The sequence below is a fragment of the Dromaius novaehollandiae genome, chromosome 3, assembly GCF_036370855.1.
Source record: "Dromaius novaehollandiae isolate bDroNov1 chromosome 3, bDroNov1.hap1, whole genome shotgun sequence".
Taxonomy (NCBI): domain Eukaryota; kingdom Metazoa; phylum Chordata; class Aves; order Casuariiformes; family Dromaiidae; genus Dromaius; species Dromaius novaehollandiae.
The window spans coordinates 41,183,200-41,209,868 of record NC_088100.1 but is presented as its reverse complement, the minus strand read 5'-3'; the positions used below and the strand labels follow the sequence as shown (position 1 = coordinate 41,209,868).

The following is a 26,669-nucleotide window of genomic DNA, read 5'->3' as shown; positions in this document are numbered from 1 at the left end:
ACAAGAAAGGAGTAGGGGACAGGAAGAGGGAGAAAGAGGGGAGAAACAGAAACGGAGGGAATAATGTGGTGCTGGAGTATCTAGTACGCAAGTACAGATGTAGGAGCAAGACCAGCAGCAGCAGCAGGTTGCAGGCTGTATACCTCGTATTAAAGCCAGCAGTTCTGGCATGGCCCTCCCGCACTGCCTTCTCCAGCAGCCAATGCAGTCGCCAAAGCGGGCAGCATAGGATGATGGCTGGAGGCTAACATACACGCTCCAGTGTTTAAACTGGTGTGAGGGGACAAGAGCACCACTGAAACCCCCTGAGGAGGGCCATTGCGGGAGGTGCAGAATGGTCCATCTTCATATCATAGATCGCGTGGAAGCAGCTGAGTGTATCTCAGTTTGTCAGATGTTAAAAATCCCATCCACTAGCTTTTACTACTACGACTTCCTTTAGTCTTCCTTATTCTCTCGCAATGGTCTTCATCCAGACCATCCGGAGTATTATTTCTAAAATAATCTTTCTCACCCACACAGCAAATACGTTAGCACTCACTGTCAGTCCCTACTTTAACATCCGGGGCCTGGCCACCAGCACAACCCCGAGGAAAGACAAGACGGCAGACAGCACGCAGCATGGCGGATGTTTTCTGAACATGAGCGCCGGAGCAGGTGCAATAGATTCTCTGAGCTTGGCAGAGGGAGGCAGACGCCGGACTTCCCTCCAAAATCCCATGCGTCTCCAATGGGCTCCAGGCCAGCACTCACGGCGGTGGTACGCCAAGGCCCCAGGAGCCTGCATTTAGGCTCTGTACGGGCTGAGCATGCAGGATTTGACTGACTTCAAAACCCTCTGGGAAGGATATCTGTGATAAAAATGCCAATAACAATTATGGTGCCCCTGATGAGCATGTGCATGTCCGAGCCTGCGTGTCTGAGCACCCATGTGAACACACGGGTGTGCCTTTTCCATCACAGCAGCTTGCGTTGCGTGCTGGAGGAGCCCGGCATACACCAGCGCTGCCATTCCTCAGTTTATTCAGCCCCAGTCATCCGTGTGTCAAAACCGGTGCGCTGCGCACGTATTATTTCCACAGATATTTTTAGGTTTAGGTGGGATCATAAGATGTTGCCCTGCAGCCGGGCATGGGCAAATGCCAAGAGGCCTAAGCAGTGTAGGCAAGGGGCAGGACTCAGGGGGCTGCGGACGAAGAGTGGAAGGGGTCTGCGCTGGTGTCGGGGTGTTTGTGTGTGTGAAAGAGAGAGAGAGAGAGAGAGAGAGAGAGAGAGAAACAGTGGGTTTTCAGGGCACAACAGGCCCTGGAGGCTGTGTGTAAACGCTGCAGGCCTCAGTGACAAGGTCTAGCAGCTGTCAGTGGCTAGGTGCGAGTCGCAGAGCCTTCCCTGTGTGTGTGTGTGTGTGGGCGGGGCCGTTTGGGCTGGTGTATGTGTGTGTGTGTGTGTGTGTGTGTAGGCCATTGGGGGTGGTGTGGGTGTGGGGAGGGCATTAGGGATGGGGGCCATTGGGGGTGCTGTGGGGGGGGCGATGGGGGTGTGGGGGCCGTTGGGGGTGGTGTGTGGCGGTGCTGTTGGGGGCGGGGGGGCCGTTGGGGGTGGGGAGACCGTTGGAGGTGGTGTGGGTGTGTGGGGGGCGTTGGGGGTGGTGAGTAGGGGAGCCGTTGGGGGCGGTGTGGGTGTGTGGCGGAGCCGTTGGGGGCGGTGTGGGTGTGCGCGCGCGCGCGCGGCCCGTGCGCGCCGCCCGGCAGTGCCTGTGTGCCAGTGCCCGGCCGCGTCAGGTGACGCGGGTCACGCCGCTGCCGCCCGCCTCCCGCCCCGTCTCCCCTGCGGGAGGCTCTGCCTCGCGCTCCGCGAGCGGCGTGCGGGGGAGGGGAGGCGGCGGCGGCCGCCGCCGGGGCACGGCGCCAGCCCGGCACCTGGCCTCCCCGCCCAGCCTGCCCCCGGCGCGGCGCGGCGCGGCGCGGCGCGGCGCGGCCAGAGGCCGCCCGGACGCAGAGGGGCCCTCGGAGCGGCGGGGAGCTGCCGGAGCGCGGCCGGCATGAGCCAGGTGCCGAGGAAGCTGCAGGAGGAGGAGGAGGGGGACGAGGAGGAAGAAGAGGAGGAGGAGATCGTGGGGCTGGCGGGCTACGGGGACGGGGCCGAGTCCTTCTCGGATGGGGACGCGGAGAGCGGCGGCGACGAGACGTGTGAGTGCCACCCGCCGCGGCCGCGCCGGGCAGAGCCGCCGCCTCGGCGGGACCGGCCCTGCCGGGGCGGGGAGCGGAGCCGCGGCCGGCGGGGGACGGCTGCCGGTGGACCTGGCACGGGCTGGGGGGAGGCCTGGCGGGAGCGGGGACCGGCCTTGGGGTGGGCTGTGGGGCGGGGGCCAGCCCTGGGGGCAGGCGTGGGGTGAAGTGGGATGGGGGTCTGGGCTGTGAGCTGTGGGGCAGGGGCTGGCCCTATGTGCAGGTGTGGGGTGAGGTGGGTTTGGGGTCTGAAGTGTGGGCTGTGGGGCAGGGGCCAGCCCTGGGAGCAGGTGGGGGGTGAAGCAGGGTGGGGGCCAGCCCCGGCTGTGGAGATGTGGGGTGAAATGAGGTAGGGGTCTGCGGTGTAAGCTGTGGGGCAGCGGCCAGGCGTGAATGTGGAGATGTGGGATGAGGTGTAGGGCTCTGAGGTGTGAGCTGTGGGGCAGGAGCTGGCCCTACGTGCAGGTGTGCGGTGAGGTGGGTTTGCAGTCTGAGGTGTGAGCTGTGGAGCAGGGGCCAGCCCTGGGTAGAGATGTGGGGTGAAGCAGGGCAGGAGTCTGGGCTGAAGTGTGGATGTCGAGGGGCGAGACTGGGCTGCCCCTGCCGGAGGCAAAGGTTTGAGTGCTGAGCTGGGGGGCTGTAGGTGAGTCAGGCTTGTCCCTGTGTGTATGTGGGTCAGGGAAGCAGCAAGGCTGGGCTCTTGGGGGATTTGGGGCAAGGAGTAGGGCATGAAGGGAGCCGGGGACTGGAGGTGTGGGGAGAAGGGAGCCTGGAGGCAGAGCAGGCCTGGGTGGCACCGGGGGTGCTGGTGAGAGGGCTCAGCTGCGAGGCCTGAGCAGAGCAGGGGATGCTGCGGAATGACGGGTGAAGGGGATGGGGACAGAGGGGCAGTTCAGCTCTGCTGTGGGGTCAGGGAGGCTCTGACACAGGAGCAGAGCAAAGGGCGTCAGATATAGGGAAAAGTGGGAGCAGAAAAGGAGGCAAAAAAAGTGTAGACAAAGGGGGAGAAATCTTTCAGTTCTTTTTGCCTCTTTGGGGTGCAAGTTACAGAAACGAGCAGTCACAGCCTGGTGATGTGACTTGAGTGTGCCAAGGAGGTGGGGGGGACGGGTGTCAGGCTATAAAAGGCAGCAGCTGTGCACAGCTCTGTATCCAGGGCTGCTCTGCAGCTGTGAATGTCAGTCCCCACAGTGGTAGGCTCTGCTAAATGTCTGTTGTCTGTGCGTATAAGGACCCATATTACTTGTAGCATGTCTGTGACAATATGGATGGTGATGCTAGAAAGGACAGGTTTACCAGGAAAAGCAATCTCATTCAGTAAAAAGGCATGCCAGCTCCGTGCCTGTTGCTTTCATTGAGAACATGAATTCATTCTTCTGAAATATTTTTCCCAAAGAAGCTTGGAGAACTGTGGATATATCAGGCTGAAAAAATTTTGCTTTTTTTATAAGAGCATAATAAAAGGCCATCTTTTAAGGTTACTTCGATTATTGGCATGCTAAACCCTTTCTCCTGGAGGCCCAGTCCTACAAGCTGCCAGGGGAGGTATCACATTGATTAATACAACTTTGGGGTGAGAGAAAGAACAAGTTATTCCCCTTGGTGTTTTGAGAGTTATTCCTTCATGGTGTAAGTTTAGGTATGCAGCATTGCAGGATGTAAAGCTATAGCAGAGACTAACTAAACTCTTATTTGAAACTACTAAAGAATTGCCTTTGTTTTGACGCAGGGAGAATATATTTTAGCATGTTTATTTTGTGCAAAGCTAACTTAGTATTTTCTATAGGGAAGTAATCCATATTCTGTTCTCAGAGGAATTTATTTGGCTATTTTTCAGTAGGAGCCTTGTTAAATTGCTAAAAATTTCAAAATTTCTTCAGAGTTACATCAGAATATTGTACGTAATAGAAACAAACCTTTATATCCAGAAGAGCAGGACAAGATAGTCCATGCAGAGACCTCTTCCTATCCAGGATTAAAACAAAGGGTCGTTTTAACTGTCCAGATCCACTGGCTTTCTGTTTGCTTCTGAAGTCTCTGGAGTATGACGGCTAGAGCATATTTAAGAGAGGGGGTTGGGATCTGGATCCGAGTTTTGTGTATTTAACACTTACTGGGCTGCAGGGGAAGGGGCTTTTCTTTTCCCAATTTCTATCCTCTCTCTTCCTGGATCTGTGTAGTAAATAGTGCAAGATTCAGTGTCACAGACTCCACTTTTATTGCCCTTTCATTCTTTCTAAATAGAAAAGGAGAGCGACTTCTATGCATGGCTGTTGAAGGAAGGAAGCACGTGGGAGATTTCAAAACTTGCTGTTGGTCCTCTCTTAGCCCATACTGGTTCTTATCTCCCCTTTGAATGCTAAAACCCATGCTCTTGTCCTCCTCAGTCTTCTAACTTTACACATGGGGTCATATTAATAGACCTTAAAGCACTTAGTTATGTAAAGCCTAGGCATCTTGATATATGCAATTAAAAAGTATTTAGAAGTGGGGAGATCTTCTGCATAGTGTCTGAGGAAGTAGCTTTAAGTCTTATGCTTGCAGAGTGCAGCATTTGTGGCAGAGTAGAACCAGGTCTTCTGGTTCTGAGTCTTTTCTTTAGCCACAAGAATTTCCTTCCACCAGGCATTTCTGCAATGTTTGTAAACCCACAGTAGTTGAACAGCTTTCCTGATTGCATATGAGCTTTTTCTGTTAACTCTTTAGGCTCAGGCCATCTGTTAGCATTGAAGATGTTCAGTGTATGTGTTTTCTAAGACTATTGTTTTGGCAGCACTCTAATGTGCTGGAAATACTACAGTCACAGGAATACTGGAAATTGCATAAGATGAATAGGCTTGGAGATACGTAAGCGGAAAGTTTGGGAGTGATGTGTCCCCTGTACGTAAAGGTTAAAACTTGACATTTGCTCTGTGCAAAAATGAATGAAATAAGAAATATGTTTCAGCTAGCAATAGGAAAAATTATCTTTCTCGTTGCAGAACAGATAATAGTTCAGTGTTTCTCTTATTCATATTATAATCACACTTTTTAACCTTGTCTGGGAAGTTGCGGTGATACATCTACTGGCATTTCCATGGCAAATTAAAGAAGGAGTTGTCATGTACTTTGCAAAAGAATGTGGGCAGGCAGTGTATCGTTCAGTTCCTTTACATATAAGGTAATCTCTAACTCTCTCTCAAAGGAAAGTGCTATAGCACTTGCAATTTAGTCTTAAGTTTGGATGATATTCATTTACATTTTCCTATCTTTGAATAGGCAGAATTTCAAAATCTAAATAACAGTCTGACTAGCAAAAGAGTTGATGTTCATTCTACTCATTAATAACTATTTTCACTTGCAACTGTATTTTTTCCAGTATGTATAAAGAAGCAGTAAAAAGCAGTTCTTTTTATGAACTGAAATGCTTACTAAGAAATGGACAAGCTTGGAAAAGTTTAATATAAAAACAATGTAAACCCCCAAGTTATTTAAAGTATTTTTTTTAAGATACATGTGAATTGTTGGCCTAATTCCTTAAAGAAAAGGGGACTATGTAGCTAGCCTGTCTTCCCATTCCTTTCTCATCACCTATCAGAACACTGGAAAGTGTTGACCACTTTCAACCAAATTTGAAAGAAAGGAGAAAAGTCTCAAAGATAATTAAGTTCCTACAAGTCTGAAAATTGGTGTTGGGAGGAGGAGAGAGATGCAAATGAAAGCCTTTTTGAGCAGATGTACGTGTTCTCTTTGGCAGCAGTTGGCTAACCGGAGCACACATGTGAACTGTCTAGCCAACTGACGTGTGTTTAGCTCCAGATCGGTCACAGCATGTTATATCTGTTATTTGGAGGATGTGTCATAAGATATTTGGGGGAAGTTGGGGTTATTGTGGTGGGAAGGGGACACAAAGTAGAAATCTGTAGCCAATTAGACTTTGTAAGCTCCATTGCATACAGAACAAGCTGGAGTTTAATTCTTTGAAAAAGGCAATAAAGCATCAGCCAGACGACTGTTCTTTAAGGGCTTTTATTAAGCACATTATTCAAACTACTTCTTGTAAAGCTTTGAATAAGTTGTTTTCCCTTCTGATGGCTGAAATGCTTTACAAGTTGCAGGATGTATGGATAGATGCACATTAATGAAATCATGGTATACATTTGGCATCTATAGAAAACTTGTGCATTAAAGAACAGGGTAAGGTGGAGGAAACACTATTAAATCCTGGATCTTTGGTTTGTTTTATTGACAAGACAGTACCCATCAAAACAGAAAGTACTGTAGCATCATCCTAGAGCAAAGGTTAATTATTCCTCTGTAAGTGGGGAAGTATTGTGGCACGTGTTTTTTCCAGTCACAGAAAGATGCTGCAATTGCTGTTCAGGTCGACAGGAACAGTAGAGCAGTATGTTGACTGCAGCTTATTACTTTCTAGATATTGTTGCCTGTGGATTAGCAAAAGTTGGCTGTGTTTCATTAGGAGGATGGGCTGCTTCTTACCAAGTTACCGACATCACCTCCTGCAGCTATTTTACTTGAAGGGGGTTTCATCTGTGCACTGCTCCAACCTGACAGTGTTTCACAGATGATAATTGACAAGAGCACAGTATGTGATAATACATGTCAAGGCCTTTCAAATGTATTTAAAACGCATGGGATCCGAGTTACTGACTTCTCAACACTGTATCAGTCATTGTAGTGACACGGGCTCACCCACTCATGAGCCAGTAGGTGGTGCCAGAGGGATGTTTTATGCTGACACTGTAAGACTTGTGAAGCTGTAATTCTTGGGTAACTAAGACTCAAGAGGTACAAACAGGCAAGACCAAGATTATTTACATTCCTGATGTACATCCTGCTCTTGTGTTTCCAAAAGCTGTGTATGATGCTTGAAGAACAGAGTACAGATTTGATCATCACCTCTGGATGTGAAATGCACTCCTGTGCAAAGGATTCCTTCAAGCTTTGCATGTTTTTCAGCTCATTGGGTTTTGTAATAAATGGGCAGGCTCTTTTCTTGGTCCCCTCTGCCCAAATGTTGACTGTGAATAAAACTTCTGTTCTGTAACATTAGTACATAGGAGCATCTGTTGTGTAGCTTTAACTTCTGTAGTGGTAACGCTGTGCTGAGTTGCTAAGCTGTGGTTATTCCTCATGTTATGCTTAATTATAATTCATCTTTAGAAATGCTCCTGATCTCTCTCTCAACACATAACTGGAAAATTAACTCCTGTTTTCTTGTTCCTCTTAAAGCTGAAAGGTAAGACTGGGACTCAGATCATTCCATTACTTTAAAATTTGTGATTGGCCAAATCATCAAAACCTTAAGGTATCTAATTCAAATCCATTTCTAATCTAAAAAATGAAAATATTTAGGTTAATAAGAAATCAGTAATACGAAGATAACTGACTCTTAAGTGAATACAAACTACTTCTATGAGCAGGTGGAGAGGGTGACAAAAAAGGGATAGAAGACTTAATGAACTTTCTTTCCTTGTCAGGTTTTCTTCTAGGTGTCTTGCTCATTATCTTTCACCAACTTAGCTTTTCCTGATCAACAATCTTAACTTGAGAAGAACTCCAGGTAACCTCAGTGTATTTGCCTGTCCAAGAAATACAGGATCACAACTTAAATTGCTGTTCATGAAGTTGCTTCTTTTGTATTTTGATACTTTTGGAATAAAGTTGGTCACTTAAGTATGCAGGGTATATGCAAGAAGGACACGTGTATGAACAGATGTTTGTGCCACTTTTTTGTGATTCAAAACTCATCTCAGCAGAAAAGGGGAAAGAAAAGTAATTGTTTTGTGCTCTGAATTGCTGTTGAATAGTTTGTTATGCAATTAGTGAGAGAAGTCTGGTTCTACTTGACAGCTAGTGTGTTTAGCCTGCTGTCTGATAGCGATTTAAACCTGACCATTTTGTGCTGTGAGCCTTATCCTGCAGGTTTAGTACTGGCATCTGTTCTTTGTGTTGCTTATGCTTGACACTGCAGACAGGATATCACAGGAGTGTTTGAAAGCTTTCTACGTCCACGTAAAGTACCCTTTTCAGCTCGGTATCAAAGGACATTTCAAAGTTACACACCTACTCTAAATGCAGCAATTTTTAGCTATTTTGATTAGAGATACCTGAAACTATTAAACTGATATACCCTAGGTGTGGATAGCTATATATTTATGTGCTTATGGATGTAACAGCATGGTTTACTCCCAGAAGTACCTCTATGCTAATATAACTGCATTGACACTACAAAATGTTCCGTCTTAGTGACACCTGTTTCAAACTAGGGTAGGTAGCATAAGAAATCAGTGTGTTCCCAGGCCTTTGTTTTGCAGATAGGCAGGGAATGTGCTGTAATCATATTTATTGGAGAAGTACCTTTTACAGAGTTTAAGACAAATTATTCAATAGCGTGTGAGAGCCTAACCGTCTTAGAAATGGACTCCTCATGAGCCCAGTACTGTTCTGTAAGTCCCATTGCAGAGGAAGTATACACCTGCCGAGCTGACCTCTTGCTTCTGATAGCTTCCAGGATGTCTGATTTCTTAAAGAAGAGAAGCCCTCCTGTGGCTTTTGGAGTTCACACATTTAACTAACAGACTCACTCCTCCTGTCCAGCAGCATGATGTAACTATCTATTGTCAAGGGTATTTGTAATTGGATGAGATTGTTTTAAAGCTGAGTTAGAAATTCATGTGGGATAATGTCGTTATTATTAGAATCACTTTAGTACTGGTATGTATTGCATGTTTTGAAATTTGAGTTTGCACGTTGGGCTAGTACTTCTTGAGCCTTTGTATCAGTGTCAAGGTTACAGCATTCCCTCTGTAAATAGAAATTGGAAAGATTCAAATGAAGGCTAACCTACAGGCTGATAACTCCCTTCTCCTTGCATTACTATTAGGATAATCTTTTTCCACCTACATCAGTCCTGCGTCAATCTGTTCATACTATTATTTTTGATCATTACTGTTAACAGATACCACATGCAAGTATACACATGCAGGTTTTTTTTTTTTTTAGAGATGGGTGGAGGAGGAAAATGTTAGTGGTTTTCATAAACAATTTAGATTTAGGTAAATTACTTGAACAAGAGCCTATCGATACAAAAAGAAGCTTACTTCTGGTGTCGACTTTTTATGGTAGTTACTGAACACTGAAATTATGGATAGAAAGACCGATCCATAAATGAGAATTTAACAGAGATAAGTTATTCTGAGTTTGGGCAATTTTGCTGCTTTCTTTTCTATTCTTTTCTTGCTAAGGTGGACAAGTTTGGGGAGAATGAAGACTTTTATCCTAAAATGTGGGAAAATAATTTGTACTTCTGTTTTACTTTCTCTTTTATGTTATGAGGAGCATCTCTCGCTTTGGTATCATGCACATCTGACATTTTTAGTTCTATATAGTGCCTATTTAAGTCTCATTGAAAAAAGATACAGTCCTGAAAAGGTCATAATTTGAAGCAAGTATAGGACATATGTGTAAAATAAGCAAATAGGGCAAGAAGACTGGGAAGTGGAAAACAGTAGCATATTTCATAAAAACAAATAAGTCAGCAGTAATAGCCTCTTGCTAATTATTGAATTATTTTCAGGAAATATTGGTCTCTTTTAATCAAGTTAGAGGTGACTCTTCATAAGAAATTATCTTTCTGGTTATCATTGAGGGATCTTTCCCAAAGGTATGGGGAACAGGAGACAAAATGTGACGGGAACAGATAAAACTCAGGATATAGCCTGGCATTCCTGGCAGGAAACAGACAAGGATTTATCTTATGCTGGGATTTGGCAGGCGTAACTTCTGGGGAACCTGAAAGGCAGAGAGAGCCTGTATCTGATGCAGTGAAGGAAACAGAGCTCTTGAAAGGCCTCAAAGATAATATAGTGAGAAGGACAGTTTACCTAAATTTTCTGAGCAGCTTTACAGAGATATCCAGGGAGGAGAATGCATTAGTCATGATGCACTATATTTCAGAAATAACTGATAGGGCCGAATAACGTGAAGAAAACTTTTCCGTATCAGACCAGTGATTCGCTGCAGTTACGATTTAAAAAAGAAAGCCAAAAAAGAAAGCCTTTCTCCTTTGGAGAGAAGTAAGGTTATTTCTCTCCCTTGCCAAAAGCATTCTATGGAAAAGTTGGAAATGCTGGCAAAAACTGACATATTTTTTAATAAAATATGTTTTCAGAATGGCCAGTAACAGTTTGGAAATGGTATTTAGCAGTACTTCACATCTGTCCTTCAGGATGCTTTCTGTTTCTACTAAATATTTTCAGTGAAGTTATTAAAAAAAAAATAATAATAAAAAGCAGTTTTCACGTGATACTGTCGGACAGCATGCCATCTATGTATTTTTATAAATTCTGGACCAAACAGTAATAAGTATGTATAAAACCATAGCATTTGTTTTTCAAGGTTTTTGTCTAGAGACATGAATTTGTTTTGTATCAGCATTGTAATATGAGGTCTTTTCCCACCTCCTGTTTATGCTCAGATAAACACAGATATAACATGCCATTTCATTTACGAATCAATAATTGTTCTTAAAATAAATCAGCAGTTTTTCTGTTTTAGAGAAAAAAACACAGTTAAGTTATACAGATGGATGTATTACACAAATATTGAGTATATTTGCAATTATTCAAAAGTAAATTATTTATACTTGCATTGATTTTCTACATGTTAATCAAATTATATCTATTCCACCTAAAGAGGCAAAGAATATTAAGTTGCAGTAGAGAAGATGCATCAGTTTTCCTCCAAAATCCAGACTGGAATAAGGAGGGAAAATGCTTTTTTGTAGCTTCTGAATTTCCGAAATTACAATGTCTAGGCTCCAAGCTGTAGCAGTAAAGAATTTTTTTTTAAACACTGCTTTCTGTTGTCTTAATCTCAGAGAAGCACACTGTTGGTTTACATTATGGAAGAAAGAACTGCAACTCTCCCTCCCCTTCCCATATTAGTGTATGTAAGTCAAAATGTTCAGTCAGAGCCAAGTCTTGCAAACTTTGCTAGATTGAGATTACCTCGCTGAGAGTTTGCAGTCAGATCCCATTTCCTTGGTTGGTCTTCTAACCCACCAACTTTGTTACGATGCCAATTACAGTGTGTCATGAAGTGCCTAGTGCAAAAAACTATTGAACAGTCAGTCTTCAGGCTGCTGTGGGAGAATTGCTGAAAGGTTGTAAAAGTCTTTTAGTTAAGAGTATATTCTTTAACTGGATGGTAATGGTATCAGTTATTATGCAAAAAACCTGCAGCTGATTATGATGGAGAGTAAAATTAGATATTTTAGGATGTCTATGTGTGATTATATTATATTGCTGTAGTATACTATTTTTCTTCTTGTGTTATTTCATTCAGTTTTGGATTTCAATGATCCCTTCAGTACCGAAGTTAAGCCAAGAATCCTGCTAATGGGATTGAGAAGAAGTGGGAAGTCTTCCATTCAGAAAGTTGTCTTTCACAAAATGTCGCCAAATGAGACCCTCTTCTTGGAGAGCACAAACAAAATCTGCAGAGAGGATGTTTCCAACAGCTCCTTTGTCAACTTTCAGATATGGGATTTTCCTGGGCAGATTGACTTCTTTGATCCTACATTTGACTATGAGATGATTTTCAGAGGCACTGGAGCACTGATATTTGTTATTGATTCTCAGGTAAAAAAAAAAAAAAAAAAAAAAAAAAAAAAGTGGGGGGTTTTTAAGCTACTTTTTCTTTTCTTCCTTCAGCAATAGGGAAATGGAGTGGAAAGCATGAAGAAAGCAAATAAATAACTTAGTTACAAACACACATTTAAAGAAAGTCATTAAAACTGGAAGAGCTGTTTGGTTATTTTAAATGTCTCTCTTCAAGACGTTCAGAAGCGGTTAACTAGTTTGCTTTAACACTCAAGCTTCTTGCTCAGATTCCCAAGTACTGACAGTGTGAGATCAGTGCACGTGTTGGATGTAGGCCCAGGATTCTACTTACAATATCAGGGAGGGAAAAAAAAAACTTAGGCTGTTGTTGAACTGTAGCATTATCTAAAACTAAGTATCATAAAATTTTTATTTTTTAAAACATTCCTATAGTTGTAGCTTTTATTTTTCCTTCATTAGGATGATTATATGGAAGCATTAGCTCGGCTGCATCTTACTGTGACCAGAGCCTATAAAGTGAATCCAGATATCAACTTTGAAATCTTTATCCATAAAGTAGATGGCTTATCTGATGACCACAAGATTGAAACGCAGAGAGATATTCACCAGAGGGCAAATGATGACCTTGCAGATGCTGGATTGGAGAAGATTCACCTCAGGTGAGAGAAGTTGCTCTGCAAAGAATCTTAAGTCAAAGATGAGAGCAGCTGATCTGACAAGTTATAATTTTCTGTTCCATTGAAGTAGCAGGCAACAAGAATTTGATGTATAAATGAAAAGGTTGGTCACAGGCATTGCATCTGACCTGAGCCCAACAAAGGATTGTTTTTCTGGGTGCTGTCTTGAAGGGAAAGATGGGGAGGGGAAGTACTTACAAACAGATGATGAATAAGCCTTAGTCTTGCCAGTTTTTGCTGCAGCTGCTATCTTGAAGTAAAATAGTTTGGAAAATGGCAGCCCCCAGTAGACTGTATTTGCCAATCATATCCCTTTTGCCTTCTTTGAAAGCCATCCTCTGTCTTGTAATCCCTTCCCAACCGCCAGTCCTTGCTGCTGCAGCCTGCTCAGAGCTGCTTGGGAAGACAGATGCTGTGTCTCTGCATTATGTCTGTGGATAAAGCAGATTATTGTAGCAAATAATAAACAATAATGTATTTTTGCAGACTAGGAACTAGGAGACATCAAGTTTTCATGTCATTCTTAGGTTTTAAAGCCAAGTACAAATATATTAATAAAAAGAGACCTGTTTCATGAACATGCCAACTCTTAGAGCTTTTAACAACTTGACTGCATCATCATGTTGTTAAATTAGTCCACAACTTTCAAAATGTAAATCATAATATATATATTCAGTAATATTGCTCTCTTGCAGTATGAAAAATACTTTCCTAAGAATATCAAGATGAGAATCACATCATAAAATTCTACATCAAGTGCTAGATTGAGGTGTCTAGGATTTTGTGTATAGACATGTGTACTGTCATGCCAAATATAATCATGAGAGTGTATAGTTTCCTGTATGAAGTCCTGTGTTTCAGTTACAACGTGTAACTTTTGATCACAAGGGGTAATTGCATAATTTTAGGCACTTGATGCTTTGACAATATTTCATTTCACTCATATGCAAGGTACATCATGTTCACAGTATGTGGCTAAAAAGAAAATATGGTGACATTTTTTTCCAGCTTTTATCTGACAAGCATATATGATCATTCTATATTTGAAGCCTTTAGCAAAGTGGTACAGAAACTGATTCCACAGCTGCCAACACTGGAAAACCTACTTAACATCTTTATCTCAGTAAGTACTTGTTATGTACTTTGTAGATCCAGCTATATACAACATGCATGTTCAGATATCTGTTGAGAACCTTCTGAGAGATTGTAAGCAATGTGAACTTCCAGAGAAATTAGCAAAAATTTGTTGAAATGTAGTGATGTGAAGCTTGACCCCCACCTTCCTGTCTGTTAAACAGTCTTGCTGTGCTACTGAGATAGTCACACTAAGCTACTGAATGAAAACAACACACAAAGTGGGTTAGCAGTCATTACTTCTCTACTCATACATTAACTTGAATGTTGCAAAGCTATGTGTATGTTTGTTTTTTAAGTAGTACTTAGAATCCATTTAAATAAATTCTTAAAGGAACATTGTCTAGTCTGACCTCCTATGTAGGGAAGTCTATAATACCTCCTATAATTACTTCTACCTCTTATTGAAGCTTACCTCTCTTAAGAAAATCTTCACTTGCCTTAAAATTTCCAGAGATAAGAATCCATTCCAAGTTTCATAGTTATGCTCAAGGCCAATTGGGAAGCAATCTAACTGCTTGTTACCACTGAAGGGGTGATTGTTTGTTCCACTGTTCCTGTCTGTGTGGTCCCCTCCCCTCCTTGTACTGGTCCTGGCACTCAGCTATTGCCTTGTGGAATCAGTGTGATACACGCTAATGCAGCAAAAGACCGTCCAGTTCTTTTGACTGTTTAGTTAAAAGCAGCTCATGGAGGAGTCCAAAATGCTCTTGTTTTGGCACAAGATAAGATGTGGGAACATGTGGTTGTGAGCAAAGGTTACGGAGTGGGTAGGTTGGGAAAAGGGGGAACTCCCCTTTTGGTGGTAGTTAGGTCACAGCGGGTTGTGAAACTGTACTCTTCTTCCCAGTATTATAATTTTGCACCTTGCATATAGCACAAATTTGTCAAGCTTCAATTTCCAAGTAAGGTATTCTGTTGTCCCTTTTTGTGATTTCGATGTGATGGGATTATGTAATATTGTTCAACAGCGTGGTAAGATATAATTAGACTTTACAGTCTTTCAATACTGGGTGTGAAATTAGAGAGAGAAGAGAGAGGAAGAAGTTGGATGTGTTGCTGTAAAGGAGGGCCAGGTTTACGGGGAGGTCTTTCTTCAAAGTTGCTGGACTGCTTGCCAGTTATCATCCAGTCTGCACATAGGGTAGAAAGGTAATGAAAGGGTGATGATTATCCAGTTCTGGAGCAATTAGATATTATGCTGAATATGCTACACAGTCTTAGGGCTGTTTTCTTCTAGATGGTTGCCTTCCTTGTGCCAGTCATCCCAGTCACTCAGATTGTGACTCTGGTCTCTACATGGGGTCTGCTTGTTGCTTGGAATTAGTGGAGAGTCTGTACTGAACCACTGATAAATCAATCATGGGCTTTTTCCTGAATGACTGGTTGCAGTTTCTTGTGTTTTGGACACCCAGCAGGCAGCTTCAATAATACCTAGAATATCACATGTAATTGGTAAGGAAGAACAACTCCTTCAAATGAATGGGAACTTTGAAAAAGTGTTCCTGAGAGATGGTCCACAGTAGGGGAAGGAGTCTCAAATTGTTTTTTTTTTTTTTTAAGTCCAAATAGAGTATAATCCGGTTTGTTAATGATGTACAGCTAAAGTCTTGCTCTCGTGTCCTCAGTTTGCTTGCCTTCTGTTGTGGAAGAGCACTGTATGTAGTAAACTCGGAATGAATTTATGTGCAACGATAGGAAGAGAAAACATTATTCTCCATGGTAGAATTAAATAGTGGGTGCCTTTGCACTTTAACAACTCAGTGAGAACAAATCAGGTTAGGAATCTTGACGTGGATTTTGGTCATGCCTTACCTCAGGAAGCCATGCGTTAGATATCAAAATTGGGTTTGGTGTTCTGGTTTAGTTTCTGCAATTGAGCAGTATTCATGAGAATATGCTTTAGTTTATGCCACGAAAACTTTCCAGCACAAATAGCTGGTGATTATGAAAATAGATCTGTGGTCACTTTAAGTTCATAGTAGGTTTTTGCATAACTTCTTATAGTGCCACAGTGTGTAAGCTTCTACATTCTTTACTCCAGCTGCCTATAAAGCATAAAATAACACTGTTGGTCTGGCATTCAAAAACCATCTAAATCTCTGCTAACACTGTATGAGCTTCATGTAGAGGGCTATCTGCTTTTTAACTGCCATGGCCATACTGAGTAATCAAGTTACGTGGCATGAGAATGTGGATTTTCCTTTTTTCTTTTAGGGCTTTTATGTTGTTGTTTAGAAAAATGTGCATTAAAAATGATCAATGAGTTATCATGGAGAAAATTAAATTAGTTTTTTTTTAATTTTATTATTTAAATTTCACAATCTGTAAATCCAAATGTAGTGTTTAATATTCACTAAATCTTCTGTTTGCCACAAGGCCTGTTTAAATAACTGCCCAAAATTCATGCCTAACTGTAAATTCCTGCTGATATCCTCAAAGTTCCTTGAAAAATGACTTTTCAGGGTCAGATCCTGGCGTACCGTTCATAATTTCAAGAAGGAAAAGGATATGCCACTTCACCTAACCTAGTAGTGGGAGTAATACCACCAGTTTCACTGAACCCACCCCATTTGAAGAATAGAAACTGCATTCTGCTTTATCAGATCTACTATAGTTGAAGGACATGGTTTGAATTTCAGCTTCCTAATATTTTTGACCAATCCAAAGTGTAGTCACACATATAGCTTCATGGTAGAGGATTTTTCCCAATGAGCTGCCTTGTTCTTATTAGGGACACTTCTGTCAAACGCTCCATAGTGAACAGAGAAGCTTCTTGCGCATACTGCATTTTCTTACAGTCTGGTGGGGTTATGGCACAGATGATTAATGCTTATTCTGACCCTGCTCTCATTGACATAAGTGGCAGGATTTCATTCAGCTGAATAAGGTAGCTATTGGCTTTTGTTCTCTAATAAGGTGCCTTGTGCTCTAGTAAGAAAAATAGTTCATTTCTTACAATCATCTTCTGTCACTGAGTATTAGTTGTATAATGTCTACTTGAATAGTGTTTTTTTAATGTCCAGTGTTTCCTGACTTCTTAAGACCTTGTAATTATTTTTTGTACCGGTATTTTTTTTTCCCCTGAGCTGTTTATGAGCACTGTGGTAAGTCCTTTCTTTCATCAGTTAAAGGCACACTAAAAACTCTGGCAGATGAAATCTGTCAAGTCATGCCTGTACAATTTAAGTGGTTGCTACCCCTGGCAGTCCATCCTACCACTTTGCAGAAGTTTCTGTCACAATGCAAAGATCAGCAGAAACAAACGGGTGCCTGTTACTCAGCAGGTCATAACATGACATATTAGTTTAAACTGAAAATTATGCTGGTTTCTGTTAAGATACTAAGCTCCAATGTGCGATAACTGAATAGCCACTACTCAGATTTTCTGCTGCTCCTACCACCAGGCATGGCAGACATCTCAGGATGGAAACCTTTTAAACCGTCACTGCAGGAATAGACAGCCTGCAACTTCTAGAGTTCTGAGATGGAAAAACACTTCTCATTGTTAAAGGTTATTTATTATATTTGCTACTGAAATCTTAACATTTTAAAGAACATTTTACCTGTACAGCTGAATTTATAGCAGTATGTCTGTCCTTTTATAATAGAAAATTTTATAATCAGCTCCTCATAAATGGTGCTACAGAGTTTGCCCTCCAAACTCTTTTGTCTAAAATTACTTCTTTTAAATAAGTCATTTGGCAATATATTACAGGTATCTATTCATCTATCATATCTTATCTATTCATATGATATCTACAGCTATTATTATACAGCCTGAGTCCTGTGATTAATCCTATTTGACAGTATCTTTTGAAGTTTGAGGTGCTGTGAAAATTAATGTATTATTTGAAAATTAAAACTGCACAACTCTCACATGTGACCAGAATAAGCAAAATAAATATTTATACATTTTTGTTCTTAGTGCTCAGAGAACACAGACTCATAGAGCCATGTAGTTTGGAAGGGCCCTCTAGAAGCCAGTTAGGCCAACCTGCTGCTCAGAGCCAGGCTGGTTTGAGCAGGCTGCTCAGGACTGTGTCCGGTTGTGTTTTCAGCAGCTTCAAAGATGGGGACTCTGCAACCTCTCTGGTCAGCCTGCTCTGGTATTTGATCACCCTTATGGTGAAAACTCTTTATTTCTTGTATCAAGTCAGAATTCCAACTTGTCTGCTGCTGCTTGTCCTTCCACTCTGCTGCTCTGAGAAGAGTTTGACTTCATCTTCTCTGCAACCACTTGGTGGTTGTAAATAACAATGAGATCTTCCTTTAGCACTTATATATCATGTGCTTCAGCCCATATGTCCATGCACGTAAAGTATCCAGAGTGTATACTTCACTTTGAATAATATTTTATTAATGAATTACTGAAATGTGCCATTCATGGAGTCTTTTCCATAATGAAGTACAAGAAATTTGCCTCATACTATGTCATTATTGATGGGTGCTTCCAGTCTTAGTTCCTTATGTGTTGGTGGAAGAATTAAACCTCTTTAAAATGAAACTGTCCAAAATATTCTTGGCTGTCGTACAGTAGCATACCCAGATTGAAATCTTTTCACCTATTTCAGGGAATTTGAGAAGTGTGGGATAGTGGGAAGGTCACTGTAGTCTCTTAAATGGCTCGTTAATGGCTCACTTAGGAAGAGAGAAGAAGGAAAAAAATGTAAATGCAAACCAAGCTAAAACTGTTAAAACATATTAGGGGTTTTCAGAGTGTTTTTAGTGTAATTACAAAACTGCTATGGCAACAGTCCCAAGCTATTAATAGGGAAGCCCATATATGGAAAAAAAATTGGCTTGATAGGAGAAAGATTCCTCTCTTCCTGTGTATTTGGTTTTCTGAAGCATATTTGATAGCTTGAGCCTTAGCAATACTGGGAAATTGCCCTTTGTGTTCATGCTGGGACAACTTCCCAGTTGCAATCCCTTGGTATCAGCAAGCAAAGCTACTGTTTTCAGTTAAACAGTACACATTTTCTCCTCTTCTTTTTCAGGAAACAGAGGCTTATGGCAGTTTACCTTATCTACACAAAGAGTTTGAGCTGGGACTGAGCTAGCATTCCTCGGTAGCCTCTTAGAGCTGCAAATATGATACATCTCCAGTATAGAGAGTGTCTTAATCAGCTTGGCAGGATGACAAGAACATAGCTGTCATCACATTAGCCAGCCTTAGTAGTATCAACGTGACTGTGACCACCAATGCTACTTGAATGCTGAAAGATCACCACCAAAATACTGGTCTTTCTCCTTTGATCCTAAAAGATGCTCTAAGGAGCCAAGCGGTACCACAGTTACAGGCCCTGATGAGAAAACTTCTCAGTTTCCTTAAGAAATTAATTCCGTAGTCCCTGCTGCTCTCAGTATTTCAGTTCCTCCTTGTCCATTATATCTTTTTCTTTTCTTGTTTCCACCTTTGTAATGTCCATCTAGAATAACCTTAAATTACAAGCCCTCTTCTTATGTCCACTGTCAGAGTGGAGAGCAAGACCCCAAAAGCCTGACCTCAAAAGATTTTTCTGGAATGTTTTCAACAGAAAATAAATGCAAGCTATTCAGATGTTTTCCAGAGAGGGGGAGTTCAGGAGTCTGACTTGGCATTATGTCTATTCAGATCCAGAAACTGCCTTTTTTTCCTATTGCTTGTTCTTTTCTGCTTTGTGAATGTTAAGGCAAGCTTTTTTGAGCAGGGATGTATAGGTCAGTGCAGTGATCCTTTATCTTTGTTAGAAAGTCTGTGAGCATCACTGTTTGATACAAAAATGAGAGTGCTGTGCAGTTCTTTCGAAATCAGCATGATTGCAAAAGAACTTTCACTTACGCAGCTTAGCTTTTTATGTAATAGGCAAATAGGGGAGCAAAGTTTGGTGTTAATTTGAAGACATAGTTTCCATTTTATTTTTCTTTCTTCTTTTAAATAGAATTCTGGGATTGAAAAAGCGTTTTTATTTGATGTAGTCAGTAAAATCTATATTGCAACGGACAGTACTCCAGTGGATATGCAGACTTATGAGCTCTGCTGTGATATGATAGATGTTGTGATTGACATTTCTTGTATATATGGGTAAGTAAATTGTTAATCTTTTTCATAGATCTGTGTACCAAAATTCTGAATGACCTCAAAATTAGTGATGTGGGTATAACCAATAACAAAAATGAGTAATTTGCTATAAGAGTCAGGGCTGGGCAGAAGGAGGAAATAGCAGCTCTCTGAGGTACAGATTCCCCTGCCAGCAAGAAGCACTGTTCCCTGCCACAGCCTCTTTTGTGAACACCTTCCTTTTTCTATGCTAATAACTTTATTTGGAGGAAGGAGTGGGAAGTAACCGTCCTTAAATAAAAGGAAACATTAACATTATCTTTTGTTCCCCATGGGCAAATTTAACAGAAGGATGCTTGCCATTTTAATAAAAGGCGGGCCATATTTACTACTTTTGTTTACTTTAATAGCTAGTGGCCCCTAGCGGCCTCAAAGAACTGCTTCACTCTTGCTTCAGTCATCTGTTCATCCCCATTTCCTTCCATGGCCTTATTTTTTTTTCAGTTTCCTATCCTTTTCCATTAGCAACTGTAGAACTTCTGGAGTAGCATGTACATCTCCTTGCAAGTTACATTACTGTTTTACATGGCTTGGCCCTTGGCCAAATGGAATGCCAGCTCTTCCTGGGAATGGCAGGAGCACATTAAGGTAGAACTAGTGCATAAAGATGCATAGACTTTTAGGTTAAATCACAGTATACTTGTTAGAGAGTGTAGCCTGAAATTCTTACTGATTTATAGGTTTCTTGCAGTCTCAGAGAAGTTACAAGGGAAAAGCTGTGTGAAGAGCACAATAACTATTGGAACTTTGAAATCTTGACAAATTGTTCAATACCCTTGTAAAATTTCTTATATTCTGCTATACCTGTCAGATTTTGGATTCAGTCGCTTCACTAACTGTACAAGAACTAGTGTTTTGCAGACATACAATAAAGAATTCTGATTCTCTGGCCTTTTTTTTTTTTTTTTTGTACAGAAAAGGATGCTACTGTTTAGTCCAAAAAATAATGCATTTAGTTATTATTTGTAGAGCACTTGTGGGGCTTTCTCTTCACCAAATGTCACTCTGCCACTGTCTTTGCCTAACTGTTTAATGTTTGTCACCAGAAATCTTTGCCCTGTTTTTTAAATATAGAGATGTGATATTCATTTCTTCTCTTGCTTTCTTGAAGCATCTGTAGAACTTACTACCTTAATTTATTAATGATGCAATAGTTCTTGGAGATAGCTGATAGCTACGTATTAAACAAAATCTGTGCATGCTTTTAGTAGTGAGGGTAAAATTGCGAGGTATGAAGCTTATGTGATGATATTCATCTGTGAAGGTGAAATCTCTTTTCATGATGCAATATTGCAAAAGCAAACTTCTCACGAAGAAGAGTTCAAGCCATCATGAGACATCAGTCAGCTGCCACTGCCCAAGCAAGGTTACTGGACTTCGAATTATCAGTACAGACTTACTGTTTCATATATTTTAGATAAAGTCATAGTATAGTTCATTAATAAGAAAACAGATAAGTTTGATATATGGTTTACAAATAACAGAGAAAAATTTGGGCTCCAGTTCAGCTACTTGGCAGTTGAGATCTGATTTCTAGCCCCAGATCTCAGATGTGGTGTGCATTTGGATAAACGACTTAATCTCTGTGTGTCTTAGTTTACACTGTCTGGTTTGAAGAAGAGTCTTCCTGAAAGGTCGATGAAATGAAAATTTCTTAAAGTTTGACATTATTTGATAAAAGAACCAAAGCAGGATACTTTTTTTAGCTCATCTGGTGGCTTATCTTGTTTGTGTGTGTGTATTTTTTATTATTTTTATTTTAATATTGCACTTTAGGCTCAAAGATGATGGCACCGGGACTCCTTATGACAAAGAATCAATGGCAATCATAAAGCTGAACAATACAACTGTCCTTTATTTGAAAGAAGTGACAAAATTTCTTGCTCTTGTTTGCTTTGTAAGAGAAGAAAGCTTTGAGAGAAAAGGTATTTTCCCTTGTCTAACATTGCTGTACTTTTGCTTTACATTTGCAAGTTAATGAATAACTCTATGGCTGTCATTTGCTGATACAGTTTCTAGCTGTATCACAAATAATAAAGGTAAATACACCTTGATAGAGCTTACGGAACATTATGTTTAAAGGTATGGGGTATTTGTGCTGGCATTAAGATAAGATGAAATCGTAAATATATTTGACAGATTTCTGATATCAAAACATACAGTTTACATCCAGTGCAACGAGCTTCCATCGGCAACAGTAGGATGTGTCATTTTGTCTTAGCTAATGTTGCGTGCACTTGTTGGCATTAGCAAATGCATTTGGAACAGCTTGTGTGCTGTAGGTAAGGGAAAATTATTGAGGCTGGCAGATAGAAAGAAATATGTTCCTGCTTTTCTTGCGTCTAAAAGGAGGCTTTGAGAAGCAGTATCTTTACGAACTGGGCAGCTTTCATATTATCTTTATGAACTGGGCGGCTTTCATATTTTGAAATTAAAGTACATAACTTTGGTAATCTCTCTGACGTTGGTCAAAGTTGATATGAAAGGCTTAGCTCATTATCTCTCTCTACACTGGCATGGTGTTCACAGCATTACTGGTCTTAGTCAAATGCCCTGAGACTGGAACTGAACTGTGGAAGAACGAGCCATCGTCATCTTGGCTTGTGTTGCCTTCTTGTGCTATTAATTCACCAGGCAGTGTTGATGTGTTTGTGAATGCGGTACTCGTGCTATGTCTGCTGGTGGATTGACAGAGTATTTAGCTTTCATTTTATAGAACTTCAGTTGCTCAGATTTCTCTTTCACAGCTGTACCAGCATTATTATTTATGAATGTTAGATGCTGTCACTTTCTTTTTTTACTGTGTTACATTGACGTACCTACTAATAAGACTGTTTCAGAAAAGACACCATGTTGGATAAGCACTCACTAGGCTTTGTCTGCGACTGTCAGGTTTTTGTGTCTACATAGTTTGGGACGTTTGGTGCTGTAATTAGTACATTTTAACTGTACGGCTCTGGTATTATGGTACAGATTGATTTTTGGTCCCTGGTGACTTCCAAATAATATTTTGTCTGAACTCCAGTGAGAGGGAAAACAATTTCTGAAAAAAAGGAAAAACAAAGTAACATGGCAGATTTAAACCACTTAAAATATGTATCATCTCCTGTTAGGGAAATTAAAGTGAAAAACAGTAGAGTATTTGAGTTGAGAGAGGTTATGGCATTAACCTTGAATGAGGTCATAAGCTCAGTACTAAAATCTTAGAATTGTATTGCAATATTGCACAGTTTGTAGCACTCAGTAAGTCTTCAGATTGAATACCAATATGGCTTTACAGCTTTTCTGTGGGATCACATTCAGCCCACTCACGTGGTAACTGCCTATTATGCATATATGTAACTTAACAACATATCTAAGGTGGTATTTTTCAGTTGCAGTGTAAGATGAGGTATAACTGGCTGTTATGAAAAGCTGTTACTTGATAATATTTCTACTGAGTATCCATTTCAAAGGTTACATATCAAAAAACCAAAATTCTTTGATTACTATATCCTACTCATTTTTATTTCGGTTATAAAATGACACATAATTTATGGAAGTTTAATTTTTATCTTAGTATACAGAGTATTTCCCTAAAGCTCTTAATTAAGTTAAACCTTTATCTGCATTTATGCATATTTAAAGCTTTTCTGTCCATTTTCTGTAAGACTAGTAAGTATATTTAATACAGGACACAGTTTGAAACTATAATGCTCACTGAAGTACTTGTATTTATCAAATGCGCTTCTATGTAGCATATAAAAAATTGCCTAGAAGGTTCACTGATTGACCTCTAGAAAGTGAGATATTTCAGTAAATGTAGAATATAAGCCATTTTTTCATTAACTTAATTTGCGTAAAGCGTTATTAATATGGAAAACACTTCTGTCTCTATAGGATTGATAGACTACAATTTCCATTGTTTTCGAAAAGCCATACAAGAAGTATTTGAAGTACGAATGAAAGTAGTGAGATCTCGAAAACATCAAAGCCACGTGCGAAAAAATAAAAGACCCACCCCCAATGGGACACCAAGAATGCCACTGTAACTGAGGCCTACTGGCACGTGGAGAGCAAAGCTTTTCTTCAAGTTGACGTGACTTCTGCATCTCATTGCACTGAGTGAAGAGGAAAACAAATGGGACTGATGTATTATATGAATTTTCCCTGACCCTTCAGAAAGCACTGTTTAAATATTTTTATCCAGTCAGTTTTTTTCATATAGTGAGCACTTTGAGCAAAATGTTGTATGTATAAGGATTGAGGTGAACACTTGTAAGAATTTTCTTAATATATGCTGTAAACCTTTTTCATGCCATATTAAGAAAAATCAGCTGTGACAGAAATACTGGGTACATAATTTGCACTTTTTCATGTTTTCCTTGTGGAGTTGGACTTTGATAAACTTAGTTTTTATGGTGATTTTGATGCATGGTGTCAGGTAAAATGTATGCTGTAGTTTATTTACCTGCTAAAATCAAATTGGTTAGTAAACAATCAAGAAAACTTGGTATAATGCCTTTTAAAATTTGTGACAGCTAATCCGAACATTCATACAGAACTAATTTCATATATTTTTCAATTTGTAAACTGAAGAATTCTTTTGAAGTATGGTAGCAATAAGCACCTTGCCAGAGATCATAACTGGTAGGTAAATATTAGCTTTTATAAAACACGCTTTTGGCCAAATTTTACCCGGAGTTCTCCATAACACTGGTAATGCCCTCTGCTGGGTCTATTTTTACTCTTTACCTCAACATATACCACTAAAATACCTTTCTATAAAGATAATTGTTTTGTAAAATGGCTCTATGTTGCATTGGTATTTTTATAAGGCTCTGGAGCAGGGTGGTGTATGTGAAAGGTTGAATTTACATCGGTAAGCTTGTTTTGAGAGTCTGTGCATCTGCAGTTGGTGCAGTGAAGAATCTGTATGTATTTTCATCCTGCCAGTACAAAAACTTCAGATGTACTGGTAGGGAATCCTATAGATGTTTGCACTGGGTACATCTGCTATTGAAATCAAAAGAGATCTTTAAAATGAGGACTGGAGAATCTACCTGCTGTAGTAATCAGAATGCATAACTGCTTTTTATTTTAATATTGATTGTGGGTGCATTTGTCACAGGATCAACCAGGACACCAGAGCACTTTCAAACTTAAAAAGAAGTAAAACTTACATTCTGAATTCTGTATTCACTGTTTTTGTTTAATTAGTGATGTAAAATTTTAGTTCCTAGTGGGAAGAACAACTCTGGTGAGGGGAGCTGTGCTTTGCCCAATCATCAGCTAATCTGCCCCTAGGTGAGACAGCTGTGGAGACAGAAGCAAGGACTGAATTTGAAAGCTTTTTTTTTTTTTTTTTTTTTTTTTTTTTTTTTTTTTTAGCTACAGCAAAGCATAGTGCTGCATCTTTATTTATGATTCAGGAGTCGCTGGTGTTTGCTAGCTTCTCTGGAAAAGTAAGAGGGTTTTAGCCTATGATAAACAAGTCTAAATTCAGCAGTGGTTTGAATGCAAATGCAAAGTTCCTGTATGCTCTATACAGTATGTTGACAGATCTTCAGGCTCTGGTGCTGCACTGAGTACATGAGCTAGAAGAGCCATTTGGCACTGAATGCAAAGGCACTCTCTACCCGAACATCAGCCTAAAGAGAGACCATGATTTCCATTTCTTTACTGCGGCCTGATGCACATGGCTTTGCTTATTTATCTTTCTGGAACAAATTAGCTCTTCTGGCATGAGTCTATCAAATATATGTGGAGTTCTTAGAAAAAGGAGTTAATAGATGGAGCTAGGCTACTAGTTTCACTTGATAAGTAATGCAGTTCTGGGTGCTTGGGAAGGTGGGAAACAGCAGAAATAGACAAAAATGTTGGTCCTGGTGCTAGTGTGAAGGATAATGACAGTAGCTGTAATGAAAGCAGAATGCTGCAAAAACACAGAGAGTTCAAATTCCAGTTGGTACTGTTGCCACCCACCTTCTTAGGAGAGGGTGGCTCTTCTGACCAACCTCTCTGTTAAAGTAGAGCTTTCTTCAGAGTTCACCACACTGATGATGGAGAGTAGCTGCCTTTTGGCAACACTCTGTTCCACAGTACTTTCACTGAAGAGCAGCCATAATTTTTTTTTTTTTAACCTACCATTGTGACCCAGTCTTCTTGCTTGCCTCCTTTCAGATGTGTGTGAGTATGAGACAAGCACCTACCAGGCTGTTTCATTTGTTGGACCAGACACTTAAAAGAGTAGCAGTGTCTTTTCATACTGCCTATGGTATGAATCATGACTAAAGAATGTGGTTTCTGTATGTTTGGCCTTATGTGTGAGCATTCATATTTTACACCTATATAACCATGCATACCCTCATATTTAGAGAGACATTTACCTTATTTAAGCCTTTCATTTGCCATTAAGTTATCTCTAATAGTTCCCTCCAGAATTTGACATACACTACGCTGTGTAATTTAGTGGTACCAGATGAATTTTGCTAACATATAAAACTTCTAATTGGATATTATTAGGATAAAAATAATTTTTATAAGATCTCTTATGTTTCGAACACATTTGATTACAAAACTTACAGAATATTAAAATTATTGCTTAATTTTGGTATTTTCCAGTTTAGGTGATAGCTTGTGTGTTTTACATCTAGTCATTTTCTGGTCAGTACTTCAGATTTTCATGTACTAGCTGAAGTGACTGAGCAGTGAGGCATGCAAGGGATTTTTCTTTTTCTTGAAGAACGTCTTATTTTCAGTCTCTTGTTCTTTCTAAGTTTTACTGAGATTCTAGTTTTTATTTTCAAGGGAGGAAACATCCCTTAGGCTACAGGACCTTGTTCTGACAAAGCACTGTAGAGATATGTATTTTTTTTAATTGGAAATCATGCAAGAAGTAAACAGTTTCTGAACCATGTAA

At 40.5% G+C, this 26,669-nt stretch overlaps 1 protein-coding gene across 2 annotated transcripts; it reads left to right on the top strand.

Moving 5' to 3' along the window:
* The first annotated feature begins 1,947 nt into the window (after window positions 1-1,947).
* On the top strand, window positions 1,948-26,669 carry RRAGD (Ras related GTP binding D). 2 transcript variants are annotated; one of them, XM_064508775.1, is made up of 7 exons: window positions 1,948-2,050; window positions 11,577-11,872; window positions 12,314-12,513; window positions 13,540-13,654; window positions 19,590-19,732; window positions 21,545-21,693; window positions 23,648-26,669. In XM_064508775.1, the coding sequence occupies exons 2-7, from the start codon at window positions 11,630-11,632 to the stop codon at window positions 23,797-23,799; spliced, it is 1,002 nt and encodes a 333-aa protein (XP_064364845.1). In that variant the 5' UTR covers window positions 1,948-2,050; window positions 11,577-11,629; the 3' UTR covers window positions 23,800-26,669. The 2 variants fall into 2 exon arrangements, with proteins under 2 accessions (XP_064364845.1, XP_025949186.2); XM_026093401.2 differs by having other exon boundaries at window positions 1,963-2,189.

What these genes read in the sequence shown, in the direction of transcription:
- RRAGD (XM_026093401.2), top strand. Translation starts at nt 2,042, where the DNA reads ATGAGCCAGGTGCCGAGGAAGCTGCAGGAGGAGGAGGAGGGGGACGAG. An exon ending in TTGGAGAAGATTCACCTCAG is followed by an intron (nt 12,514 to 13,539) that starts GTGAGAGAAGTT and finishes ATTTTTTTCCAG; the next exon opens with CTTTTATCTGACAAGCATAT. An exon ending in GACATTTCTTGTATATATGG is followed by an intron (nt 19,733 to 21,544) that starts GTAAGTAAATTG and finishes ATTGCACTTTAG; the next exon opens with GCTCAAAGATGATGGCACCG.